The sequence below is a fragment of the Stegodyphus dumicola genome, chromosome X2 (genome assembly GCF_044657685.1).
Source record: "Stegodyphus dumicola isolate Sdum_Otavi_A_Nest chromosome X2, ASM4465768v1".
NCBI lineage: Eukaryota > Metazoa > Arthropoda > Arachnida > Araneae > Eresidae > Stegodyphus > Stegodyphus dumicola.
Genome location: NC_140781.1, coordinates 124,006,370 through 124,031,893, shown reverse-complemented (window position 1 = coordinate 124,031,893; position 25,524 = coordinate 124,006,370). Strand labels below are relative to the sequence as shown.

At 33.3% G+C, this 25,524-nt stretch overlaps 1 protein-coding gene across 4 annotated transcripts in view; it reads left to right on the top strand.

The window, feature by feature from the left end:
• The window catches only part of LOC118186380 (organic cation transporter protein-like), a 237,290-nt gene that overhangs the window by 148,900 nt on the left and 62,866 nt on the right, over positions 1–25,524 (top strand). For all 4 annotated transcript variants that reach the window (XM_085809366.1, XM_035356458.2, XM_035356460.1 and 1 more), the window contains exons 3-4: positions 7,474–7,577; positions 11,720–11,874. In XM_085809366.1, the coding sequence (XP_085665492.1) occupies positions 7,474–7,577; positions 11,720–11,874 (259 nt within the window). The remainder of the gene's footprint in view (positions 1–7,473; positions 7,578–11,719; positions 11,875–25,524) is intronic.

Genomic DNA, 25,524 nt, shown 5'->3' with positions numbered 1-25,524 from the left:
AATAAGTATTACGAAATTAACTTTGCCCGTCGGTTTAATTTGTACAAAAAGGGAATCAATGTAATTTATTTCATCAAAACCATCATGGCAAAAAGATTAATCTAATAATATAATTTATATAGAAACGTACAATTATCGGTGAAGCGCACAGTTATTTATGAAATTTAAAAGTGAATGTGTATTATTACAAAAAAATAAGGAAAAGAACTTTTCTATTTTATTAGCACTTTTTAGCAATGGTTACTGTTAAGCAATATTCTTTGATATCGCCAAGAGATGGCGTTAGGAGTCCATCTATTGGCTTACTTAACCTTTCTCCTTCTGAACACGTGACTTGAAAAAAATATTCTTCTTCTTGAAGGTAGAATTTCGATGCACTACGCAATAGAATTCGATTTAGATTTTAGCTGGAACTATTCAGTTCTTGCCTTTTGAGCCTTAAATATTCGATTCAGGCATTTTAGCCTACATTGTATATATGTAAATATTAAGTTTAATTAAAATTTATGGAAAACCCTTCAGGCCATGCATCTCATTTTTTTTTGGATTATGAGTGATTCGACTCTGATCTAGAACTTTCGTTACATGATGGTGCAACGGCCACAGAAAAGAATCTGATTAATTTGAAAATTTGTGTTTTTCACCTTTTGGATTAGCTTTGTAAGCGAAGACTTCTCACGGTAAGTCTCCTTTGATAATTTATTAAAATGGAACAGAAGACACTAATTAAGAATCGAGCACATATACGTGCTTCTGTAACTCAAATTATTAAAAATGTAGATGAGTATTTAAAAGAAGAAAAATAAGAAGGGTTGGAAAATTGTTTGGAATTATTAGATAGTAAAGAAACAGAACTACATGATTTAAATGAAAAAATACAATATTTGATTGAAGATGAATCAAAATTAGATTCAGATATTAACACTTCTATGGAATATAACGATAAAATAATAATAGCGAAGTCTAAAATCAACCTTTATTTAAGGAAATACAATGCTCAAAATATCAACACGAATTTAAATAATTCATCTACAGAAGTTGAAACCAAAAGACAGATTGAAGGCAATGTGAAATTGCCCAAACTCTTAATTCACAAATTTTCCGGAGACTATAACGATTGAATAAATTTTTGGAATTCATTCAAGGTCACTATTAATGACAATGTTACACTTTCGAAGATAGAAAAATTTAATTATTTGAGAACTTATTTATGTGGAAACGCAGCATCAGCCATAGAAGTTCTCTCAATCTCAGAGGCTAATTATGACTCTGCTATAGACATTCTTAAAAATAGATTCGGTCAAAGTGACCTTATTATCAATACACACATTTCTAATCTCTTAAATTTAAATCCCGTTCAAAGTTCAAGTGAAGTGGCAAAATTGCGAAAACTTTATGATACAATTAATGTTCAAGTCAGAAGCCTTTTAGGTTTCGGTGTGAAACCAGAAACATATTCCAACATGTTTATTCCAATTTTGATGAAAATTGTCCCGAACGATATAACTTTAGAATTTCATCGTACAAATACTGAAAATCCTTCAACCTATGATTTAAACAAATTTCTAGACTTTCTCCGATTAGAAATAGAATCGCGAGAAAAGATTAATTCGTTATCCTTTCCACGCAAGTCAAAACCGGAAATGAAAGGTATTAACAGATATCCACCGACGCCGAAACATAAACAAACTGTCACCACACATGAATTTATGGCAGCCGCGTCATCAAATGGAAACTGCATTTTTTGTTTTCAAAACCATGACTCAGAGTCCTGCTTATGCTTTACAGTTAATGAGAAGAGAGATATTTTGAAAAAACAAGCGCGTTGTTTTCTTTGTCTGGCCCCTAAACACAAAATCTCACAGTGCCGGCAACGCCAAACTAAAGTTTGTAAAATTTGCAAAGGTAAACAGTCAAAAGCCATATGTTTTAAATCCAATTCGATAGTTAAAAATACACCAAGTGATAAAAAGGATAGTATATCAGTTTCGAAAAATGATACGCAAACTAAGGAACAGAAAGAAGAAATTGTTTCGGCCGTTTCACATAATGCAAATAACACAATTCTTTTACAGACTTGCACGATAAAAGTTAAAACAGCTAAGGAAAAGATGTTTGCCAGACTACTCTTGGATAGTGGAAGTATGAAAAGTTTTGGTGCTCACGAGTTAGCGGACAGGTTAAACCTCGAAGTCATAAGAAAAGAAAAATTGACTGTCTACACTTTTGGGATTACTTCTCCCATCCAAAAAAATTATGACGTAGTTAAATAAACTTTAGAACATAGAAGTTCTCCCGATTCTAGAATAGAAGTTGAATTATTAGTAACTGATCATATATTAGGTACAGATATTCCTCCTCCTAAATCAGAAGAAATTAAGCAAAACAGACAATTAAAAAATTTGATGCTCGCAGATTTTCCCGATTGTAAAAAACCCATTGCCATTCTAATTGGTGCAGATTATTATTACAACATAGTAATGGGACACGTTAAATGCTTAAGCAAAAATCTTGTTGCAGTGGAAACTATTTTCGGCTGGTGCCTATATGGACGAAAAGGTGATGATGATGTCTCTTTAGCTTTCAATGTAGTTGTAGGGGAAGATTTGATTTCCAAACAAATAACAAAATTTTGGGACTTGGGAAGACTCAGGACTTATTGATAAGAAGGAAAACTTCGATTCAACTGAAAATGAAGTCGTCGAATATTTCGAATCAAATATAACATATGAAAATTCTCGCTATAAAGATAGATTGCCTTGGAAACATGACACATCAAATCTAAATAATAATAGGGAAATCGCAGAACAAAGATTTCATCGACTTAGAAAACGATTTAAAAAAGATCCTAATCTATTTTCCGAATACATGAACGCATTAAGAGATCAGTTAAAACAAAATATTATCGAACCAGTTTCAGAAATTTCAAATGAAGAAGATGTCGTGTTTTACTTGCTACATAGGGAAGTTATACGCGAGGATCGAGCTACAAGTAAATTACGTATTGTTTATGATGCATCATCGCATACCCCAGGATCCATTTCTTTAAATGACTGTCTACATGTTGGACCAAATTTATACCCTGAAATATTCGAAATATTGTTAAGATTTTGGTATAATCTAATAGCCTTCACCGCAGATATAAAACGAGCCTTTTTACAGATTCTCATACATGAAAAAGATCGAGATACAACCAGGTTTCTGTTTTCCGATTTCACTAATGATGAAACCATTTCTCTTGACATATATAGGTTCACTAGAGTTTTAATCGGAATAAATAGTAGTCCATTTCTATTAGCCGCTACCATTAAACATCATCTGAAAAAAATATAATAAACTTTATCCTACAACGGTTAACTTTTTGAATGAGAACGTATATATAAATGATGTGATTGGAAGCCAACCAACGATCAATGAAGCATTAACTACGAGTCTAGAATCGGTCCAAATAGTTAAGGAAGCAAGCATGCAGCTTCCCAAATGGCATAGGAACTCAATACAATTACATGAATTGTGGGTAAAACAGGGTCAAATTCCAGATGAAAATCCTGAAGATTTTAATAGAGAAAATTTCCCATTCAAAGTCTTAGGTATGGCATGGGATAATTCAAAGGACTTACTGTATTTTGATGTTCGGAACTTATTGTCTTTCACATCTAAACCAATAGAAACAAAACGATTTCTTCTACAAGTGTTGGGTCGGATATTCGATTCGATTGGAATTTTAGGACTTTTCACTGTTAGAATAAAGTGCTTAATACAGAAGATTTGGTTGTCACAAATAGATTGGGATGAACCGTTACCTGAAGATTTGTCCTCTGAATGGAGAAAGTGGTGTGAAGAGCTACCTCAAATGGCTGAATTCTCTATCTCTCGTTACCTTTTCATGCACTCGAACATTAATGTCGAAAATCTCGAACTACATTGCTTTTCAGATGCAAGTGTCAAAGCCTATGGTACAGTCGCATATTTACGTTTCACGACAGAAAATAAAGAAATCAAAACGGCCTTTGTCTCTTCTAAAAATAGGGTAGTCCCACTAAAATCCCTTACTTTACCGAGGTTAAAATTAATGGGAGCATTGTTATCAGTTAAGTTAGTCAGCATTATTCTGAAAGCACTGAAATTGAGAATTCCGTGCTATTTTTGGACAGACTCAACAATTACTTATTTTTGGATCCAGAAACAACCTGAAGCCTTCAAACCCTTTGCCAGGAATCGTGTCGAAGAAATACAAAAATTGAGTTCACCTCAAGATTGGTATTATTGCCCAGGTGTCGACAACCCTGCAGATCTCGTATCTCGGGGAACGAAGATTTCCAAGTTAATAAATGAGAGCATTTGGACGCAAGGTCCCCAATGGCTTCAACTCCTTCACGAACTTTGACCAAGATTAGATATTAAAGAAACAATAGATGTAAACAAGCTGGAATACCGAAAGGGATCCGGTGATATACATTAACTCTGAATATACAATCGAAAAAAGTGCAGATGATCTTTTCGACATATCAAAATATAGCAAATTAGAGAAGGTGTTAAGAGTCACTGCTTGAACAACACTTTTCATTAGAAAATTAAGAAAAACTAGCAACATTCAAGGAACTCTCACAGCTGAAGAGTTACAAGAAGCAGAAAATTTCTAGATAAGATCAGAGCAAAAGAAGTTTTTTGCCGAAGAATATAAATCCCTCAAAGAAGGTAATTCAGTTGGAAAAAATTCTCCTTTGTACAATTTTCTTCCTTACAATGATGAAAAGGAAATCATGAGGTTGAGAGGAAGACTGGAATTTTCTGATTTCTCACTAGATAATAAACATCTAATAATCTTACCTAAAAATTCTCAACTAACAATTCTAATTGTATGCAAAGAACATGAGAAGATAATGCATGGAGGAATTGCTGCAACTTTAGCTAAAGTCAGATCACGCTTCTGTATTCCTAAAGGACGACAGTTAGTCAAAAAAGCATTAAAAGGTTGTATAATTTGCCAAAAATATTTAGCTAAACCAGCAGACCAGATGACAGCACCCTTACCAAAGGATAGAATCCAAGAATCGCCTCCATTTGCAGTCTGTGGAATTGATTTCGCCGGACCAGTTTACGTAAAGAATTCTAAAGACACTCGAAAATCCTATATTGTTTTGTTCGTTTGTTCAGTAACCCGAGCTGTACACTTAGAACTTGTATCAGATATGTCAACAGAATCCTATTTACTTGCATTTCGTAGATTTTTGAGCAGAAGAGGAAACTGCGTAATCATCTACTCTGACAACGCCAAGACCTTTAAGAGGACAAAGAAAGAACTTGAGAATTTTTCAAAAGTTTTAAAAGATGACAAATTCAAGAATTTCATTGCCAAAGAAAGAATCCATTGGAAATTTATAATCGAACGAGCCCCATGGTGGGAAGGGTTTTATGAGAGACTTGTTAGATCTGTTAAAGAATGTTTAAGAAAAATCGTAGGAAAAGCATTGTTGACTTTCGAAGAAATGTCTACACTACTTGTCGAAGTGGAGTCAGTTCTTAATTCACGACCTCTAAGTTACGTTTACAACGACAATGACGAGCCGCAACCGTTGACTCCAATGCACTTCTTAAACATTGGAAAAACTGATTTGAAGTATCCTTTGACCTTTGCTAGAATCGTCTGTAGCGAAACGACAAGAGAAACGCTGTTAAAAAGAAAGCGTTATCAAGAATTGCTGTTAAAACAGTTGTGGTGGAAATGGAAGCAACAATATTTATTAGATCTTAGAACTGCCCATTTCTTGAAGAATCCGCAACTTCAACTAGAACTAAAAGTAGGAGATGTTGTTTTAGTTGAAGGAAATAATAAAAACAAACTATTATAGAAACTTGGTAGAATCATAAAAATTATTCCTGGACGTTATGGTAAAGTCCGATCATTCGAATTAAAAACTGGTAATGGGATTTTAAAACGTACTGTTCAACATCTATATCCTCTTGAACTTTAGATATTTTGAACTTTAACGATTTAGTTATGCTTTTTTCCTTTTTTTGTCTATTAATGATTAAATTGAATATCGTTAGTTAAGTTTGTTTAGTTAAGTGAAAAATATTTTAAAATTTAGTTCATTTATTAGTTATAACATTTATTATTTGATACATGAAGTGATACCTATATTGGAATTGAAGTGTTTGACTAATTAGTATTTTTTAATATTTTTATAGAATAGTGATTTATGTACTTGATTGTATGTATAACTGAGTTAGATGAACTCTTGTCAGAGTTCAGGTTGGGGAGTGTGTTAAGGAATATTTTTTGATATCGCCAAGAGATGGCGTTAGGAGTCCATCTATTGGCTTACTTAACCTTTCCTCTTCTGAACACCTGACTTGAAAAAAATATTCTTCTTCTTGAAGGTAGAATTTCGATGCACTACGCAATAGAATTCGATTTAGATTTTAGCTGGAACTATTCAGTTCTTGCCTTTTGAGCCTTAAATATTCGATTCAGGCATTTTAGCCTACATTGTATATATGTAAATATTAAGTTTAATTAAAATTTATGGAAAACCCTCCAGGCCATGCATCTCATTTTTTTGGATTATGAGTGATTCGACTTTGATCTAGAACTTTCGTTACATAGTAACTGCAGCAACAATATCTGACTGATTTCTAAAGCCACTGCTATCTACCAATCATTATTCCTACTTTTTGTCAATATTCAGACACTTGTTTTACATGAGATATATAAATCATGAAATTGCAACTAAATATCTTCTCATTTTTTTCAAAAGAGCTTCAAATAAAGTTGAAATTTGTTTTATAAAGTATTTTGATTTTTATACAGGATACATCAGATATATTTTAGTAATGATATAAAATATGCATTTATAAAACACTTAAAGACTGGTATTTCATAGAATCGCCTTCCAAATTATGCCTTTATACCTTTTTTAGGGCTGCCTAAGATTATAAAAAACGTTTTCAGAAGTTCTTTTGAAATGTCGCTCGAAATCCTTATCACAGGACATTTAACCAACCAATTCCATTAAGTTCGAGGGGAAAAATTACAAAGTAAAAGATCAGGAGAAATATCGGTTGCTAAAAGACGCTAGTTATTTAAAGATTTTTTCGATGGTGGTTATTGCATAGCTTGGAGCGGTCATGAAATAAACTTCTTTCTGTGTTATGACTCTATTCTCACCTTTCCAGTGTGCTATGCTAACCTTTTCATTATTTCTGTGTAATTGTTAATAATTTGTCCTTCAGGCATGAACTCCTTGTGATAAATATGCTGTGGGTTTCTCTATGCATAATGTAAATGTAGTTTAGTTTCCCTTAGAAAGTCCTCCATCGAAGCATCCCTTCCCTGAGGCAGGCAGACCTCGTGTGCTTTGCCGTAACTGTCGTTAAGTCAGAGTCTATTGTGATACTTCTTATCTGTGAAATCATATTTAGGGGAATATTTTGAAACTATTGAGCTATAATAAGATAATTTTATTTTAGTGGCATGTAGTGTGCAGCAGAGATTGGATGCTTTCTACCAGTCAGTCGGTATATATGCTTGGTTTCCTTGCTGCTGTTCTCGTTTCTGGTCAAATCGCTGATCTGTAAGTACCTAATACATTGGTTTTTAAATTTCATTTTTATAGAAGGATAAAAAAATCAGCATAATACGTTTGTGAATTCTCTAAATAAATTTTTCTAGATCTTGAGATATGTTATCTTTCCGTCAATTATTCATAGTTCTCTTATTTTCTAGTTTTCTAAAGTGTTTAATATAAGCTGAATTTTTCACGGATAATGTAATTATAAACACAATTTTATACACACTAATCCAGTTTCTTTTATGATATTAAAATTTAAAATATGCCCATTTATTTATTCATTTAATTTTTGCATAATGACTTCAACTACTGACACCGAATTTTTAAGAATATGTCTCATATATTAAATATATAAAAAATTCAAATAATAATTGCAACTATCATAATATTCTTGGCTATATGTAACGATGTAAAATGTTTGCTTATATGCCACTGATATTCACATATTTTATGTATTCAATGCATTTTTACAAGGATAACATGCTTTTTGTAACATGCCTGTGATGTTTCTAAATAAATTGTTATTTATCCTAGATATGTTACCTCTCTATCAATTTCTTATAATTCTTCTTTTCCTAGTTGCCCAAGAATATTTAATTTCCACCGAATGGTTTTCATTTTTATGTATAATACAAATCATAAATCATCTTATATCTTCAATCATAAATCTTCTACAAATCTTAAATCTTCTTTGTACCTAACCCTCGAGTGCTTTGCCATAATTAAGTAAACCGAAACTTAAATATAATTTTCTATCCATCTATGCTTCATATTTTAGAACTTTATAAGATAATCGCCCATTCATATTCTAAACTTGTTATGCAAACTATTTTCGAATACTGAAGCTGATTGTCTTTGAAGAGTCATTTTATGTATGGAATATATAAAAACTTTGTACGTTATACGGTTTTGTATAACGCATAAAAAGTAGAAAATATTTTTTTTAGGTTTTTAATTAGATAACTCTTTATATTAAAGATTCATAATATTCTTAGCAATATTTAGCTAAGAATTTATCACGGGGCTATTTATAAGTGCGTATTTAAAACCAAAATTGTAAAAGAGATATGGAACACTATTTAATATAATTGCAATTTTGTATATGTAGGTAAATAAAACATTATAATTATATAATAGTTTAAATTATATAGTAGCCTTACGTTGGTTTTATATGCATTAATATTTCTACATTTCCCGTCAGTTTTTATAGCAAACTTTTTTTTGGTTTAAATATGTTCTTTTTTGTTGTAGTTGAAGATTTACCTTCATGTTTAAAAATGATTAATTATTCATTTAAGTACAAATTTTATATATTAGTTTTTCGCAATTAAAAGGATTCATTAAAAAATACGAAAGCGACAAAACACGATCATATCCAAATTATTGCGGATTTTTTTAGGAGGTTTAATTCCCCTTGATAAATCAGCCCTTTACCGGGAAATCAGCAGTAATTTACTTGCAGTTTTAGATTAAAAACTGTAATCTTCTTTTAAGTTTATTATAATTTTTTAATAGTTTAACATAATCAGAAGTATTAACATTTCCTAATTTCCAGTTTGCAATAGTTTTACATTTCCTTTCCTAGGAGATAATCATAATTATAAAATTAATAATTAAATAGTTTTATTTACATACGTCATACCTAAGGTGACTTCTGCTGCTTCTTGAAATTCTTTTAATGGTCGAATACAACCTGTGGCGTAGATAGAATTTTGCCGCCCATCTCAGTGCACACTAAATAATCTGTAAAATGTCGAAATGATTAATTAAAAGAAAGTTCTGAGTATATTTTTGAAATAATACGTAACTTTAACATTACCTTAACGAAAGCAAAATTTACCTTAATTCAACAATACTTTCAATTGATTTGGAATTTAATTAATTTTAACTAATAAAAATAATTTGGAATATTAAGTTGTCAACGAAAGTATGTATTTATGTAAAATTTCAAGGAATCAATTTGGTAGAAGGCGATAAAAAACTAATTTCAAGATCTTCCCCTAACAAGCAAACCGTCTAGAAACAGATGGCCTTCTAAGAAAGATTTTTTAAAAACTTATTTTTAGTTTTAATTAACGTAAGAATGGAAGTCTTTATTTACCTCAATAGCGATTATAAATCCATTTTTAATAAGCAATAAAATCAGTGCCATGATACCGAAATCCATGCTCTAAATTTTTAAGTTTTGCGAACACGTGTTTTACTAACGAAATACTCCCTCGAAGCTGGATCAATAAAAGCCGAATCAAAAGCGGACTGACTGATACTACGTCTAGGAAGTGATCCTTGTATCTCCACATCCGACCAGTTTGGAAGTGAAATCTGACACCATGGAATTATTTTATTTTACTAGATAATGTGCTTGAGCTACTTTTAACCAAAAGTTTATATGATCTCAAAGTCTACTTTGTTACCGCAATAAGCATATTAATATTGCTGCAAGAAATATGATAAGAATTTGATAATGGTCTTGCCGCTACTCATGGCACGTATAACTTATTAAACAACTTTGGACATTTTACTCTCATTGCGTGCATCTCTTGTCATTCTGGGTAAATAAACTTATATGCAGTCATCTTATATGCAGTCATCTGAAGATCGATCAGTCATTTTATATGACACACTATATTTACTGCATAGATTTTATTGCAAGGGTCAGTGACTGATGTAATGGAGTATAAAAATATACGACTACCTGATTTGACGTATTGATATAAGGGATACGTTGGTTTTATATGCATTAATATTTCTACATTTCCCGTCAGTTTTTATAGCAAACTTTTTTTTGGTTTAAATATGTTCTTTTTTGTTGTAGTTGAAGATTTACCTTCATGTTTGAAAATGATTAATTATTCATTTAAGTACAAATTTTATATATTAGTTTTTCGCAATTAAAAGGATTCATTAAAAAATACGAAAGCGACAAAACACGATCATATCCAAATTATTGCGGATTTTTTTAGGAGGTTTAATTCCCCTTGATAAATCAGCCCTTTACCGGGAAATCAGCAGTAATTTACTTGCAGTTTTAGATTAAAAACTGTAATCTTCTTTTAAGTTTATTATAATTTTTTAATAGTTTAACATAATCAGAAGTATTAACATTTCCTAATTTCCAGTTTGCAATAGTTTTACATTTCCTTTCCTAGGAGATAATCATAATTATAAAATTAATAATTAAATAGTTTTATTTACATACGTCATACCTAAGGTGACTTCTGCTGCTTCTTGAAATTCTTTTAATGGTCGAATACAACCTGTGGCGTAGATAGAATTTTGCCGCCCATCTCAGTGCACACTAAATAATCTGTAAAATGTCGAAATGATTAATTAAAAGAAAGTTCTGAGTATATTTTTGAAATTTAGTATTAAAGATTAAATTCGTACAGAAGCACATAACGCTTTTATAAAATCTTAGGATTACATTCTTAAAAGAAAATAAGAGAAAAGAAGAAATACGAGATGCAAAGAAAGCAATATTGTCACCGGTTCCAATGAAGCTTCTGAATTCCTCTTTAGAAATCAACTCTGAAAATACTGTCGTCCCTATGGTTTTCGGAATATCTCAGATCTTGTCAAGAAATGGTGCCCTTTAAGGGGAGGTTTTATTTTAGAGAATAGAAACTAGTCCATAATCCCAAAAGCTGGGTCTTAAAATCATAAAATCAAGAAAGCAGTTGCATGTTTGCTAGCCATATGTTTCTTGCCGATAGTTATATTGTTTGAAGAAACCTTTCTTGTTTTTCACTGCCATCCACTAACTACATATAATTGTTGCATGAAATCAAAAAAAAAAAAAAAAAAAAAAAAAAAAAAAAAAGGATTTCATTAAAATTTCTTTTCGGTATATTAAAGAATGAATGTTGAGGTGTATAAGTAGTTTTTGACACTAGTTATCAATTAGCAGCTTCAGTGTGAATGGTTGAAAATATTCAGTCTTAAAACACTTCAGAAACACTGCGGCGTATCATGCCATGCTATATGCATGAATGTGAAACAGGTCACAATACCATGTTATCTAATACTTTATTTAAGGTACATAAGTATTACATTAACGCTTTCCCTGCCTAATATTATTCAATTTTTATTTTAGTTTTTAAATAGCCTGAACAATGTATATTTAAAACATTTTGTGTTCAATTTAGGTATGGACGTCATCCTACTATGATGTTGAATATCGTGATACTTCTTGTAGCTGGAATGGCTGCAGCATTTGCAAACTCATTCCTCGTGTTCACAATTTTTAGGTTTTTTATAGCATTTGGACACGCTGGAATTGGTCTTGTTATTTATGTGCTTTGTAAGTATGACTGTAGTTCATTTACTGACTAAACACCATTTGTAAAGAATTAATTCAGTTTCTCTAATTAATCTTTATACCTATTTGGATGATAAGGATTCAGATGTGTGTGTGTGTGTGTCATACTGGTATGAAAAGCTCATTCTATCAGACCTCAATTAGAAAAATTAGTCAAATGATTCCAGTCTTGTTTTTAAATTAGAGTTATATGACAGATAATTCTGTTGATAAAATTATCTATCCAATAGAATCAGTCCTGCATTCAAATCTCAGACTTTAACTTCAGAAAATTATAATTTAAGCTTATAATTTTACCTTGTTTAAAGTTTACAACTAAAATTTAATTGGTAATTAATGTTTAAAATGTTCAAATGTTCTATTTAAATGAATTTAATCTAAGGTAAATTTTATTGAGTTGTCATTTGCATCTTCCTCTACTCCTTTCCTCTACTCCTACAACTTTATACTCACGAAAAACAAAGGAAATTTCAGCAATCTAATAAATGAAAATAAAAAATCAAAAGTACCGTGATCAGCATGAGATCATTGTTTAAATAATAATGTAAAGCATTATCTTATTTGCCCCATGTGGCTTTCATGCAGAAGTAATCAGTGCCTCTAGCTAGTATTTGGAAAATCTGTAGCTCACATCTTATGAAAAATACAGCTCATCCCTTATACTTCTGACTTCGAAGAACCTATAATCTCTGCAGTGGCGCCCGAGCTAACATATGGAGCAAGTTATCCTTTTACCACTTGGATTTAGCCAAGTGGCTCTTGCGCCACTTCTAAGACACACTTTAAGAAAAAGAGGAAATAAGGAGTTAGCTTTTGCCCCAGTGCAAATCAAAATAGCGTAAGTAGTTAGCACGTCCCATTGGGAACTCGAAAATCCGTATCTCGAAGCCAAGCGAGGACACAGTTGATTTTAACATTCCTATCTTCCGAAAGCTCTAAACGCTTCTACACGTAGCTATAAGCATAGAATTTGAAACACGGTTGTTCTCTTATTTAAGTAATATGGATTGCTGAAAACTATTTTCAGTGTTACGTTGCTGATTTTAATACAGAGTTTAACATATCGCTGAATACCAAACTTTACCTAATTGCACTTGCATCAGGTGTATTTATTATTGCAATCTACTAATATGTATAATGTTCTACATGAATTCCTAAACGAATTTAATGAAAGATGAATATCCATGAACTCATTATACTAAAACAATTACTTTTGTTAATAATAATGAATAAATGAAATCTGTATGTACTCTATCAGGCTCAATGATAGCCAAAAGTAGGCTCAATGTAAGTCAGTCTCAATTATAGCCCGAATTGAGTGAAGATTTTTATCTTTTTCTAATTTTCTTTACCTTTGGCCAGTATTTAGTTAAAGTTTTGGTTTAACTATTGTTGAACTTCAGTTTTAATAAATTACTTAAATTCAAAAAATTTCTTCCAAAAAATTATCAAAAAAATCAATTTTTTCAATTCAGTTTTTTAAACTTCTTCGAACTTTATTTCAAAATTTGGAAACATTTCCAGGAACATTAACATCATTTTCCCCTCAGAACATCATTTTTTACTCATTACTTTGTAGAGATATTAGGATATTTTTGGAAGCAGGAGATATGAAAAATATGCAACGCCTTCGCCAGGAATCGAATCGCGGACCTCTGGAAATACGCGCCCAGCTTGCAGACCACCACACCACGAAGGCATACCAAGAAGGCCAGGAAAATACCGTATAACTTACATTTTTACAATCCTATTGCAGTTAGCAACATTTTTTTTTCACACAGAATATACTTTTACAATACTTTAGAGTTTGAAACAGTATTTTTACAATATCACACAGGTAGCAGCTTTACACTACTCAATTTTACATAGTAAAAGCGCCCTCAATTTACACAGCAGCGACAAACTGCTCAACCTACCATTTTTCAGCAAGTGCTACTCCACTCTCCAGCGTACAAAAATATGTTGTTACAAGATAAGTTAAATAAAGACTTACTACTTACTTGCCTTTTTTTGTATTATTTTTATAGATTGTATTTATTTTTCATTTTTTAAAACGTTTAAAATGTTTATTTAGTTTATCTTGGTTTATGTGCATAAGTTATCAGGTTCAATGTTCCGTCTTACTTTCTTCGGGAACATGCAAGGACCTGACTCGGAACAGAGAGCTTACTAAAGCTATGTTCAATAACTGTGGGAAGTAGACAGGATACACAAGAAGGGTATACAAAACCCTTTATTTTTCTCTATTTACAATAACTTCCGTACTTCGGAATACAAAGACCCACTACTTGTGGTCTAAACTTAAAAATATAAAAGTAAAACTAAACTCTTCACTTTGAAATAATAAACGTCGAAGATTGGCCTTATATTAACAGGAAGCCGTATGTAGTACAGAGAACTGTGAACACTACAATACGTTTAAAATTATCAAGAGGATTAAACCTCTGGCCTGGAAGGCAACCAGCAACTGAGTAAAACTTCTAAGGTAAGCGGCCTGCTTCCGCTAACTCCTTCCTCTCTCTCGCTTGGCAAAAAGCCACAACTTAAATACTTGGCGTTCGCCAGACAAACTTTGCATAATTACGTTAACGCTTATAATTGTGGCCAGAAGTAGAAAATAAGAAGTGATAGTAAAGATTTAAAATAAAATAAACGTTAGTAAAACTTAAGATCCTTACATACTTCCCGCCAGAGTTAATTAGTTTGAAACTGAGGTCTAAAACGACCTTGTTGAAAACTTTTAGCTCTAGAATCTAACGCGAGGCCAATCTTTTACAAACATTTTTCGCTAGAAACTAGAAATTTAAAAGAAAGAAATTTGTTTTTACAATAGCAGCTCCCAGGACACGCAATTTTTTCATCTGTACTGCATCTAAACAGGAGCTTTTATTCAAATCTGGTTCCTTGCAGAGATCTGGAAGGAAAACTAGTTTAATGAAATGTTACACAATGAAATGGCAAGTAACATGTATAATTATATTTCTCTTAACATTCTTATTTCATTCATGACTATTTTAATTATCTCTCACCGTGCTCTCTGACATGTGTTGTAAAAGAACACCAAACACGAATGTGTTTATGTCTATGTGTTCAACACTTCCTCCTACAATCAAAGCACTAACGTGTTAAACATTCAACATACCAAGACCTCGTAACACACCCTAACTTCAACTCTAAACCCTGAGGTACTATTCTGAAAGTGGCTAACTCTGAAGTGTAGCGTCAGAGAGCCTAACTACATTCATTCAACCTTTAACACATATTCACCATGATTTAGTCTTTTTACAGTCACACGAATAAAAAAAATTTTAACATTACTTTCACTTTTACCATATCACGGTATTTCTTAACATTTGAAATAACAGTTCACATTGTATATAAGAACATATTAACATGCCGTTAATTTTACGCATTTGACAACATACATTAGTAGTACATTGTTAACTTCTATTCTTTTCAAAGCAAGTGCCAATTTTTCTACATTGAAATACTACATTTCAAAAAGTCTTTCAGACTAAAACTTCTTTCTTGCCAGAATGTTTTAAATAAAATTTATACAATAACTTTTACAATATTTAAGTCTTTACACATCGCTATTATACATCAACTTTAGTTTTACACGCGAGTAATTGAAAAACATAATACCAAAATCGGTAACAACTCATTTCTCGCCCTTTTGGCGATAAAGGTAGACCTCGCGTGAGGTAAAACTTCTTGAAATCTGCCACTTGCAGTAAGAATGAAAGATTAACTTATGTTTGCAAAGTAACATAAAATTTTACTTATCTTTGTGATATTCGGACATTCTTTTCTGAGCCCAGTCTTGGAAAGTAGCGTAGATTGTTGTTTAATTTATCCTCCTTCGTGTGCGGGCTCGCCCTTCAGTGCCTTCCTTTAGATGCTTTCTTTTTTTTCCAGTTCGGTCACCCTTGAATACCTTCTTTTTCGCCTCTGCCTGTGGTCTTGGTCGTTTGATGGCAGCTGATCTTGGCGGAACCGGGAAACTTCTTTCGTGTTCCTGTTTGGACCTCGTTGCTGGCCGTTCAAATTTTCCTTGTAACTTTTCCTCCGCCGCTGGTGGCCCTTCCGCAGTTCGGCGACATTTGCTGCGGAGAGTCCTGTCGGATGAGTAGATCTTCCGTTTTAGAGCCGGGTTATAGTTGCCGTCATTTCTCCTGGCTCTCTTTGCATTCGTCGTCCTTCTCCCTTTTTCATTCTGGGGGTGTTCGTGAGCTCTCTTTTCTGGACGGTGGAACGGCTTCTTTTTCTTGTTACCTTCACTTTTCCCGCAGGGAAACTTTCTTTTCACTTGCTCCTGCCTCTTAATGGCTTGCCCTTGTACTTGTCGTTGTTCCACCTCTGGAGCTTGTGCCTGCGGTGTCTGCCGTGCCGGATCCTGCAAAAGATCTGTAAATATTTGCATTTTATTACGATCATAGTAGGGTTTGATTTGATCAATGTTTGCGGAGCAGGTTTCACCATTTCTATCTTTTAACACTACTACAGCGTGAGTTATTTTTTCTATGACATATGGTCCTTCAAGTCGTGGAAAAAATTTGGCTGTTTTATCTTCTGGTGCTGAAGAAAGTGAATGCTTAATTTTTAATACTTCATTCCCTACTTTATAAGTTACTCCCCGTCGTTTCAAGTCATAATATAGCTTTTGTTTTCTCTGTGCTACTTCCGTATTCTTTTTTGCTTCTTTAATTAGTTTTTCTATATCACCCATTTTAAATTCTGGGGATCTTTGTTGCACATAAAATAATTTATCTAACGGCGTTATAATCTTTCTGCCTAAAAATAACTCAGCAGGAGTTTTGCCCGTTGTATCATGTTTTGCGGTCCTAAGGGCGAAAGCAAATTCATTGACATAGTTATCCCAGCTTTTATGAAAATTTTTAACATAACTACGGATAATTTTCACTATATTTCTATTGACCCGTTCCGCTATATTTGATTGCGGCCGATACGGGACCATTTTTAAATGACGTATGCCCAGTTTTTGGCACATGTCTTCAAATACATTACTTACAAATTGAGGACCATTATCCGATATAACTTTTAGGGGCGCCCCGTATTTTAAAATATATTTATTTAAAATAGAATCAGTAACTAATTTCGCGGAGGCTCGTTTTAAGGGAACAATTTCGGTCCACTTACTAAAATGATCAACCATAACAAGGAGATACCGACTTTTATTTAACTGACTTTTTGGGAAAGAGCCCAATAAATCGATGCCAATTATTTCATTTGGAAATTCGGATTTAATACTATTTAGAAACCCGGCCGGGCGGAAATTAATATAATTAACTGCTTGACATGTTGGGCAGGACTGGACATACGCCCTTGTTAACTTTTGCAGTTCAGGAAAATAGACTGCCTCGCGTACGCGTTGGATAGTTTTTCGAATACCAGCATGAGAAGCTAAAGGGCTGTCATGGAGCTCCTGCATGATATTTAATCTAAGACTAGCTGGGATAACAGGTCGAAATTCGTTGTTGGAATTCGTAGTTTTTGTATAGAATAATAGACCATCTATTAGTTCGTAATGGGCCGCCCTATTTCTTATCGCCACAATATCTTGGTGGCTAAAATTTTCAGGATCCTTTAAATACTCATAAATGCTTCCAAACTCAGGATCCTTACCCAGTTCGGTTATTACAGTTTCTCGGGAATTTATTGTACATGCTGTGAGCATTGCCACCTTTACAGTATTACCTTGTTCATCTATTTTAATTCTGGATAGGGCATCTGCTACGATATTTTCCTTTCCGGGGGTATGCTTGATTACCAGATTATATTCTTGTAGCTTGAGTGCCCATCTTATTAACCTTGGGGATAAGTTTTTCCCTGAGGACAATCTAGTTACCGCCGCATGATCAGAGTACACTGTTATTGGCGCCTTTCCAAAATAGACTCGGAACTTTTGCACTGCTAACAGAACTGCAAGTGCCTCTCTCTCGGTCGCGGAATAGTTTCTTTGTGTTTGATTTAAAGTTCGGCTAAAAAATGCCACGGGCTGCTGATTTTGCGAAAGTACCGCTCCTACCGCATAATTCGAAGCATCCGCTGAAATTTCTAAATTCTCATCCTTTTCAGGAAATTTCAACACAGGGGCTTGCGTTAATGCTTGTTTTAATTTTTCGAAAGCACTATTGGTTTCGGCCGTCCACGAGAATCTTGCCTTTTTCCTTTTTAATTTTAACAATGGCTCGGCAATAGCTGCAAAATCTTTTATAATGGACCTATAATATGAACAAAGTCCTAGAAAAGAAGAGAGCTTCTTCGCCGTGTTTGGAGTCGGATACTTTTGTACAGCGATTATTTATGATTCGTCTGTCTCTATTCCCTTCTGAGATATTTTGTAACCTAAATATTTTAATTCAGGGGCTGCAAATTTGCACTTTTCGACATTAACTTTTAGACCGGCATCATTTAATAAAGAAAACACCTGTCTTAAATCCTGTACATGTTGGTCGAGATTATCACTAGTAATAATGATATCGTCTAAATAGATAAATGTGGACTTTCCAAGAACAGGTCTTAACACAATGTCCATACATCGCTGAAATGTTGCCGGCGCCCCTGAAAGGCCAAACGGCATACGCAAAAATGCATAAGTGCCAGACTTGGTCATAAAAGCTGTCTTAGGCACATCTTCCGGTTTAAACCCTATTTGAAAATAACCAGTCGTTAAGTCTAAAGTAGTCATATATTTGGTAAAAGTTATGTTCCTTAGAATTTCTTCAATAATAGGTAACGGATATACCGGATATTTAGTTATGGAGTTTAATTTACGGTAGTCAATTGCGAATCTCCACCTTTTTGGATGTGTCAAAGGATAGTCATTATTTTTCTTACATAAAACCACCGGGCTAGCATAACTACTTGAGATGGGCGTTATGGTCTTTTTACGTAGCATATCGGTGATATGCCATTCTATAATTTTTTCCTTATTCTTATCATACCGGTATGCTTTGTGGCGAACTGGCATTGAATCTCCGGTGTCAATACTATGGTTAGTAACCTGAGTAAATCCTGGAATATCACTAAATAACGAAGCAAATTCACTTACCACTTGTCGGATTCTTCCTTGCTCGTCATTAGGCAGGTGGTCAAGATTTAACATCGGCGGTTCAGCCTTTTCTCCACGAACTGGTTTCATTGTCAGCTTAAGGGACGCTTCATTAAAATCTAGTGTTGCTTGTGCCTCTGAAAGAAAATCTATTCCTAAAATAATATGTGCTTGCAGATTCTTTACTATAAAAAACATAACCTTTACTTGTTCGTCCTTGATACGGACATACAGCGGTAATTTACCTATACACTTACATTTTTCTCCTTGCGCCGCTAACACTGTCGTATTATCCGAATTATATATGCGGTATTTCCGAAAATACTTCCTAAAAAAATCTTCTGCCACACAGGAACACTGCGCGCCTGTATCCAGGAGTTCGGTGGCTGGGATATTATTCACCAACACTTCAATCTTCGGAAGAGTCAAATTTTTCACCATTACTGTATTTAACTTGAAGGAAGAGGGGTTTTCGTGGCCTTCGGATTTCCGCACCCTCCCGTCAGCAGAAATCCGTTTTAGTTTAAATTATTTTTCATTTCCGTGCTTTCCTTCTTTTTCCACTGGCCTTGAGACTTTTTTCCTGGATTGCTATTGAACTGTCGACGTTCGCCGGCTGTTTTTGAATGCTCGGGTTTCCTTGCCCACTGATTCGCTTTGCTTCCGTAGCCGTGTTCTTGAGTTTGCTGTAATCTTGGCGCACCAAATTGGTTTCGCTGTTGATATTGGCGTCTTCTTTCAATGCCCGCCGTTCTTCTACTTTCAAACTGGATTGCTAGCTCAAATAACTTTTCCAGTGTAGTCGGATTTCTTAATTCAATAAAGTCTTGCACTTGGGGCAGTAACCTCGGCAAAATCACTTGAATTATCTCAGGATCCGGACGGTTTCCATACAAGAGTTTGAAGACGTGAATTTTTCTTAAAATAAAGCTTGAGAGGTTTTTGATTCTTTGCTGATATATACTGAAAAGTTCCGTTTCTAATTTCGCACTATCCCTTACAACAGGGAAGGCTTTTACTAGGGCAGTCTTGAAATTCTCGTAAGTATAGGTGGGACTTCCTGCTTGACCCAAGAGACTTCTGCCTATACATTTGAACCAGTTAAGCGCTTGGCCCCTCAAAGCGCTGGTAGCTAAGGTAACTTTTTGAAATTCGTGCACGGGGTAGAGCATGAAGTGGTCATCCAAGTTTTCCAAAAAACTGGTTACCGGTGAGTTTCCATTAAATGTTGCTTCTGGTTTCATCGAAGCGCGCATGGTCTGGACGATGTAACCAAATCCTTCCAGGGCGGCAGCTGGCATTTCTGGATTCTGAGCCGCTTCTGCAGGCAGCACAGGTTCTTCTTGAAACTCGGCCATGGTTATTCTTCTTCGTTGGGCGCCACTATCAGGTTCAATGTTCCGTCTTACTTTCTACGGGAACATGCAAGGACCTGACTCGGAACAGAGAGCTTACTAAAGCTATGTTCAATAACTGTGGGAAGTAGACAGGATACACAAGAAGGGTATACAAAACCCTTTATTTTTTCTCTATTTACAATAACTTCCGTACTTCGGAATACAAAGACCCACTACTTGTGGTCTAAACGTAAAAATATAAAAATAAAACTAAACTCTTCACTTTGAAATAATAAACGTGGAAGATTGGCCTTATATTAATAGGAAGCCGTATGTAGTACAGAGAACTGTGAACACTACAATACGTTTAAAATTATCAAGAGGATTAAACCTCTGGCCTGGAAGGCAACCAGCAACTGAGTAAAACTTCTAAGGTAAGCGGCCTGCTTCGGCTAACTCCTTCCTCTCTCTCGCTTGGCAAAAAGCCACAACTTAAATACTTGGCGTTCGCCAGACAAACTTTGCATAATTACGTTAACGCTTATAATTCTGGCCGGAAGTAGAAAATAAGAAGTGATAGTAAAGATTTAAAATAAAATAAACGTTAGTAAAACTTAAGATCCTTACAAAGTGTGTCGGGGAAGTACCAGTATAGACAAAGGTTTCTAAATTACTTTAGCAATGCACTTTTAACTAAGTAAATTTCTCAAAATTCTTTTATAGTTAAATTTCTCATTTAAACAATTCACTACTTTTGGTTTTGTATAATTCTTTACCCATGCCTATATGGATGACGAAACACGAGTTGAGTAATTGAATAGTTAGGTTTGGAGGCAACTTCCCCTTGAAAAGATGTCTCCTGCCGGCTCAACAATTATTCACTTTATGCAAATTAATCTGAAAAAATTCTTTAAAAAGAATTTAAGGATTAATTTTTGGATTATTAAATAATTTTTTCATGTATTTATATGCTTTCATTTAATTTATATATGCTTTCTGATTTTAAATGATATTGTAAATTAGGTCGTAACAATGATTAATCTTTTAATTGTTTTCAATTGAATTTTCTTAATTTAAAATTTAAATTAACTGTATATGAATGAGAGAATATTATTGTATTTGTTAAATTCAATGCAAAAATAAATATTTTTGTTAATAATTTTTCACGCAAATTAAGTACTCACTACAGTATTATATATAAATGATTAATAAATGAATTCCTTTCCTTTTTAACTAAGAAATATTTTGAGATCAAAACTACAAATGCTTTTTATCAATTCAAATAAGTTAGTCATTTTTAGATAGCTTATGATAAAGTACTGTAGGATGCCCTTTAATTAACTAACATTTTATTCAAATATTTGTTATCGTTCCTGAACTCCTCACATTCCCTCGCATTTCCTCGCCAGGATGTATATTTAAGGTTAAGTGAAATGAGTATTTAAACGCGTGAATCTCTGAGTTTATTCAGAGCATGTTTTCACTAGCCAGCGCACGTTTCGTTGCTTATTTCGCTGTTACGCTAGTACGCCCTTGGCCATTTTGAATAATTGTCACGCCTGTTAGGTTTTGTTCAGTCAACCTAAGTTAGCCGCAACTTAACGTACTAATCCAGCACTATTATATTTAGACTTGAATTGATTTATGTTATAACGTTTAAGTTCCACTGCAAGTGGTCGGTGTTATTGTAAAGTACGAATTACGTGTCTTTCTGTTCTGAGTTGAATTAATTAAGCGTTATTTTCAACCTTCTGTGCTGGTATTTAATTCACATCTATGCGAGAATTCGCCAGGTTCATTTGTAGGATCTAATTTAGTTTATGTGACCTAAAGAGGCTAGCTCTTATAGCACTTTTCATTCCAGACAATTCATAACAAGGTCCAATAGTTTGATCTGCTTTCTTTCCCTGTAAATACGCAAGCAAATGGTCTGTTTTAGCATCCCATCGATGCACAAGCTTTCCATTTTATGTACAACAGGAAAATATGTACTAATTGAAGCCAAACGATTGGATTTGGCACTTAATAGGTAATTTTTGTTGCTCTTTCCAAAGAAAAGCTGAGAAAATAAATCAAGATAACGCCTGTACTCTGTTTTTTGCTAAGCTCTGCGTTTGCTTAAAAATGTTTTCCCCTAATATAGAGCACAGGCGTTAAACGGGGACATCTAGCATAAATGTAATGGTAGTTAAAAAGGGGTCCGAAAAAATTATAATATTTATGTATGCAATGCTTAAATTTAGATGAACTATTCATATAATTCGAAGGCAAAAAAGTTATGTAAAAACTGAAATAAGGAAGTGATAGATACTCACATTAACCACACAGCTTGTCCTCTGATAACGCGTATGTTACCTGCAAGAGGCACTGCCATTGACTTACAGTGGTAAGGATGGTAATTGTGCCACCCCTGCATTGGCATCCTTGAACAGGGCTAAGGCTTCTCGCTGCTGAAACTGTGAAACTGAAAGAAAACACTGATGGCGTAGTTGGGTTCACTTGCTAATCTTTCGCTTTGAGACCGTCTTATTTCAACTTCAGTTTCATAATTATTTGCTTAAAAATTAAAAAGTTTTGACGAATTTTATAATGGACAATGTGAGCCGAGATTTTAACTTATGAAATTACATCCATTTATATCTAAATAGTAATACAGCATGCTAAAGTAACTTATATAATGCGTAAAACATAAACTAATTTTTAAGATCGAATACACTTTAAATGTAGCTACGTTTTTTCTGTAATAATTTTATAAATATGTGTAAATTTAATCGATAATAAATATTCATAAATTTGTACATTTAGGAAGAGTTTGTTTTTCGCAAAAATAACTACAAATAATGCTTTTGATGTTAGTCACAAAATAAGTTTCATTCTAAAAATATTAACTGAAGATATGCAAGTACATTTTCAGAATACATGCTAGAAAGGCCTTACTCATCTAACTCGTTAAAAATTCGTCAATGCTAACAGTAGATTTCATTGTACGTTAAACCGAAACAAATGTTGGTTTTTTACTTCTGCGCTTCAGTTGGCACTGAGAATGCGTTAATCAGATTTTTGTAAGCTTTTGCAATGACTATTAAAAAAGTATTATTATGGATCATCAAAAGTATTATGCATGGTAAATTACTCATAATATAATGAAAATATTTTAAACTAGCATCTTTATACTTCCGTATGTATTCGGACTAATTTACCTTAATGCAGAATTTCATTCATTCAATAGTTAGCTTTCTATTCCTTTTAAATCTTTAGACTAAAAGTCTCGAAATATGATTTTGAGATTCACGTTAAGTATCTGGTTTTACTTTTCATTCAAGTCTGCTGCCATTTGGCAAAATGTAAGATATTTTTCTTTCAAACTTAATCTGGCAGTTATTGATAGTTACAGCTGAAAACGTCGAGGAGAAAACAACAAAGCGAAAACTTCGTGATACGAAACATCATCAGAAAAAATAAAGCAAAGAGAAAACATCGCAGTTTTAAAACATCGTGGTACAAAATATGATGGTCGAAAATAAAGCGGTTAAAAAACTTCGCAGTTTAAAAGCATCGTCATCAAAAATATCGTGGTAAAATATAAAATACCTACAAATCATCGTTTGACAATAACATCGAACATATGCGCTTTTCAAATCCCATACTGACATATTATGTAACTGACTTTTATCATAACTCATATATCGACATCGAAAAAATTGATTGCACGCTACACATGGAAATGTTAACGGCACTTTAAAAATAAACGGAAACAAAGCAAAATATAATTTTCACTAAAACAATATCAGATTAACAAATGTGAAAGAAAATAATTTGATACTTAACTAAGCAATTTTTATAGAGGTAACCCTATGCAGTTATTTATCTTCCTCTTTCTAAGGATTTTTAGACTGTATTTTTTATAAAATTTATCAATAAAACTTTATAATAAAAGGTTAATTTATTATTGACGTTTGTTAATTAACTATGTAAATTTAAAATTCTGTCAAGTTTATAAGTTGCGTTAATATCGTATTTTTAATTTTTAAATTTTTAAATGCTTAGGTTTCCTTCTTATTTTTTCAACAATTTACTAGGTCATTCAAAAATATGAAATATGGAAGTAAAAGAATCCGTCTTTCCTTCTTGCGCTCCCAAATCATTATGCTAACATGCATTTATAACTTTTAAAACCTAAAAACGCATGTGAACCATGTTATCGTCATGCGATGATTTGTAGGTACTTTATTTTTTACCAAGATATTTTCGACGACGATATTTTTAAACTGCGAAGTTTTTGAACCGCTTTATTTTCGACCACGATATTTTGTACAACAATGTTTTAGAATTGCATTGTTTTCTCTTTGCATTCTTTTCTACCACGATCTTTTGTATCACGACGTTTTCGCCTTGCGTTGTTTTCTCCGCGACGTTTTCGTCCGCGATGTAACCATCTTGGCGGCAAAACTTTTCTCCAAGTCTCGGCAAAAAATTCTGTTCATAAATGTGGTTCTAATTCAGTTATCTTTATAACCGAAATTTCGGCCGTTTCGGAATTAAGAGATCTACAGCATGTTACATGATACGAGTACAAGCACTTAAATGCAATAGGTTGCCACAAATTCCAGTAAACAAAAATGCGCAGTAAAAGTATCACATAAAATATGTATGAATAATTAAACAAAAATGATCATTTACTTCTTAAATGATTTAAAGTTCATAAGAGTTTTGTCAACTATTCACTGATGTATTAAGTCAATTAATAACGTTTAGTGTTCATTTTTAAAGCTTGAATGAGCTTTCAGAAAGTTCTTGATGCAAGATGCTATCGAAATTAGCACGGATACAGTATTTCTTAATTGGCAGTACGATATCTATGATTTGAAAAGTATTAAGAAAGTAAATCCATAAGACTAGAGGAAAGTACCTCTAGACTGTTATTTTAGAAATCGAGAAATGATCATGGAAAATTTTAATTTTGCGTGCCTGCACTTGGAAACATACACTGGTGTGCAAAACTTAAGCAACAGGTGTTCTTTTTGGCATAACTTCACTATAAATTATCTGAGAGACATGAAATTCAGAATTAAGAGACAGCATTTTGTATTTAAACGATGACGAAAGCATAATTGCTTTAAAAATGAATACAATGCATACAGTATGGAATCAAACAAAAACAGGCTTTATTGAACTCATAGTGTCGTTACACGTGATTGTCTCTACAAGAGGAAGAACAAC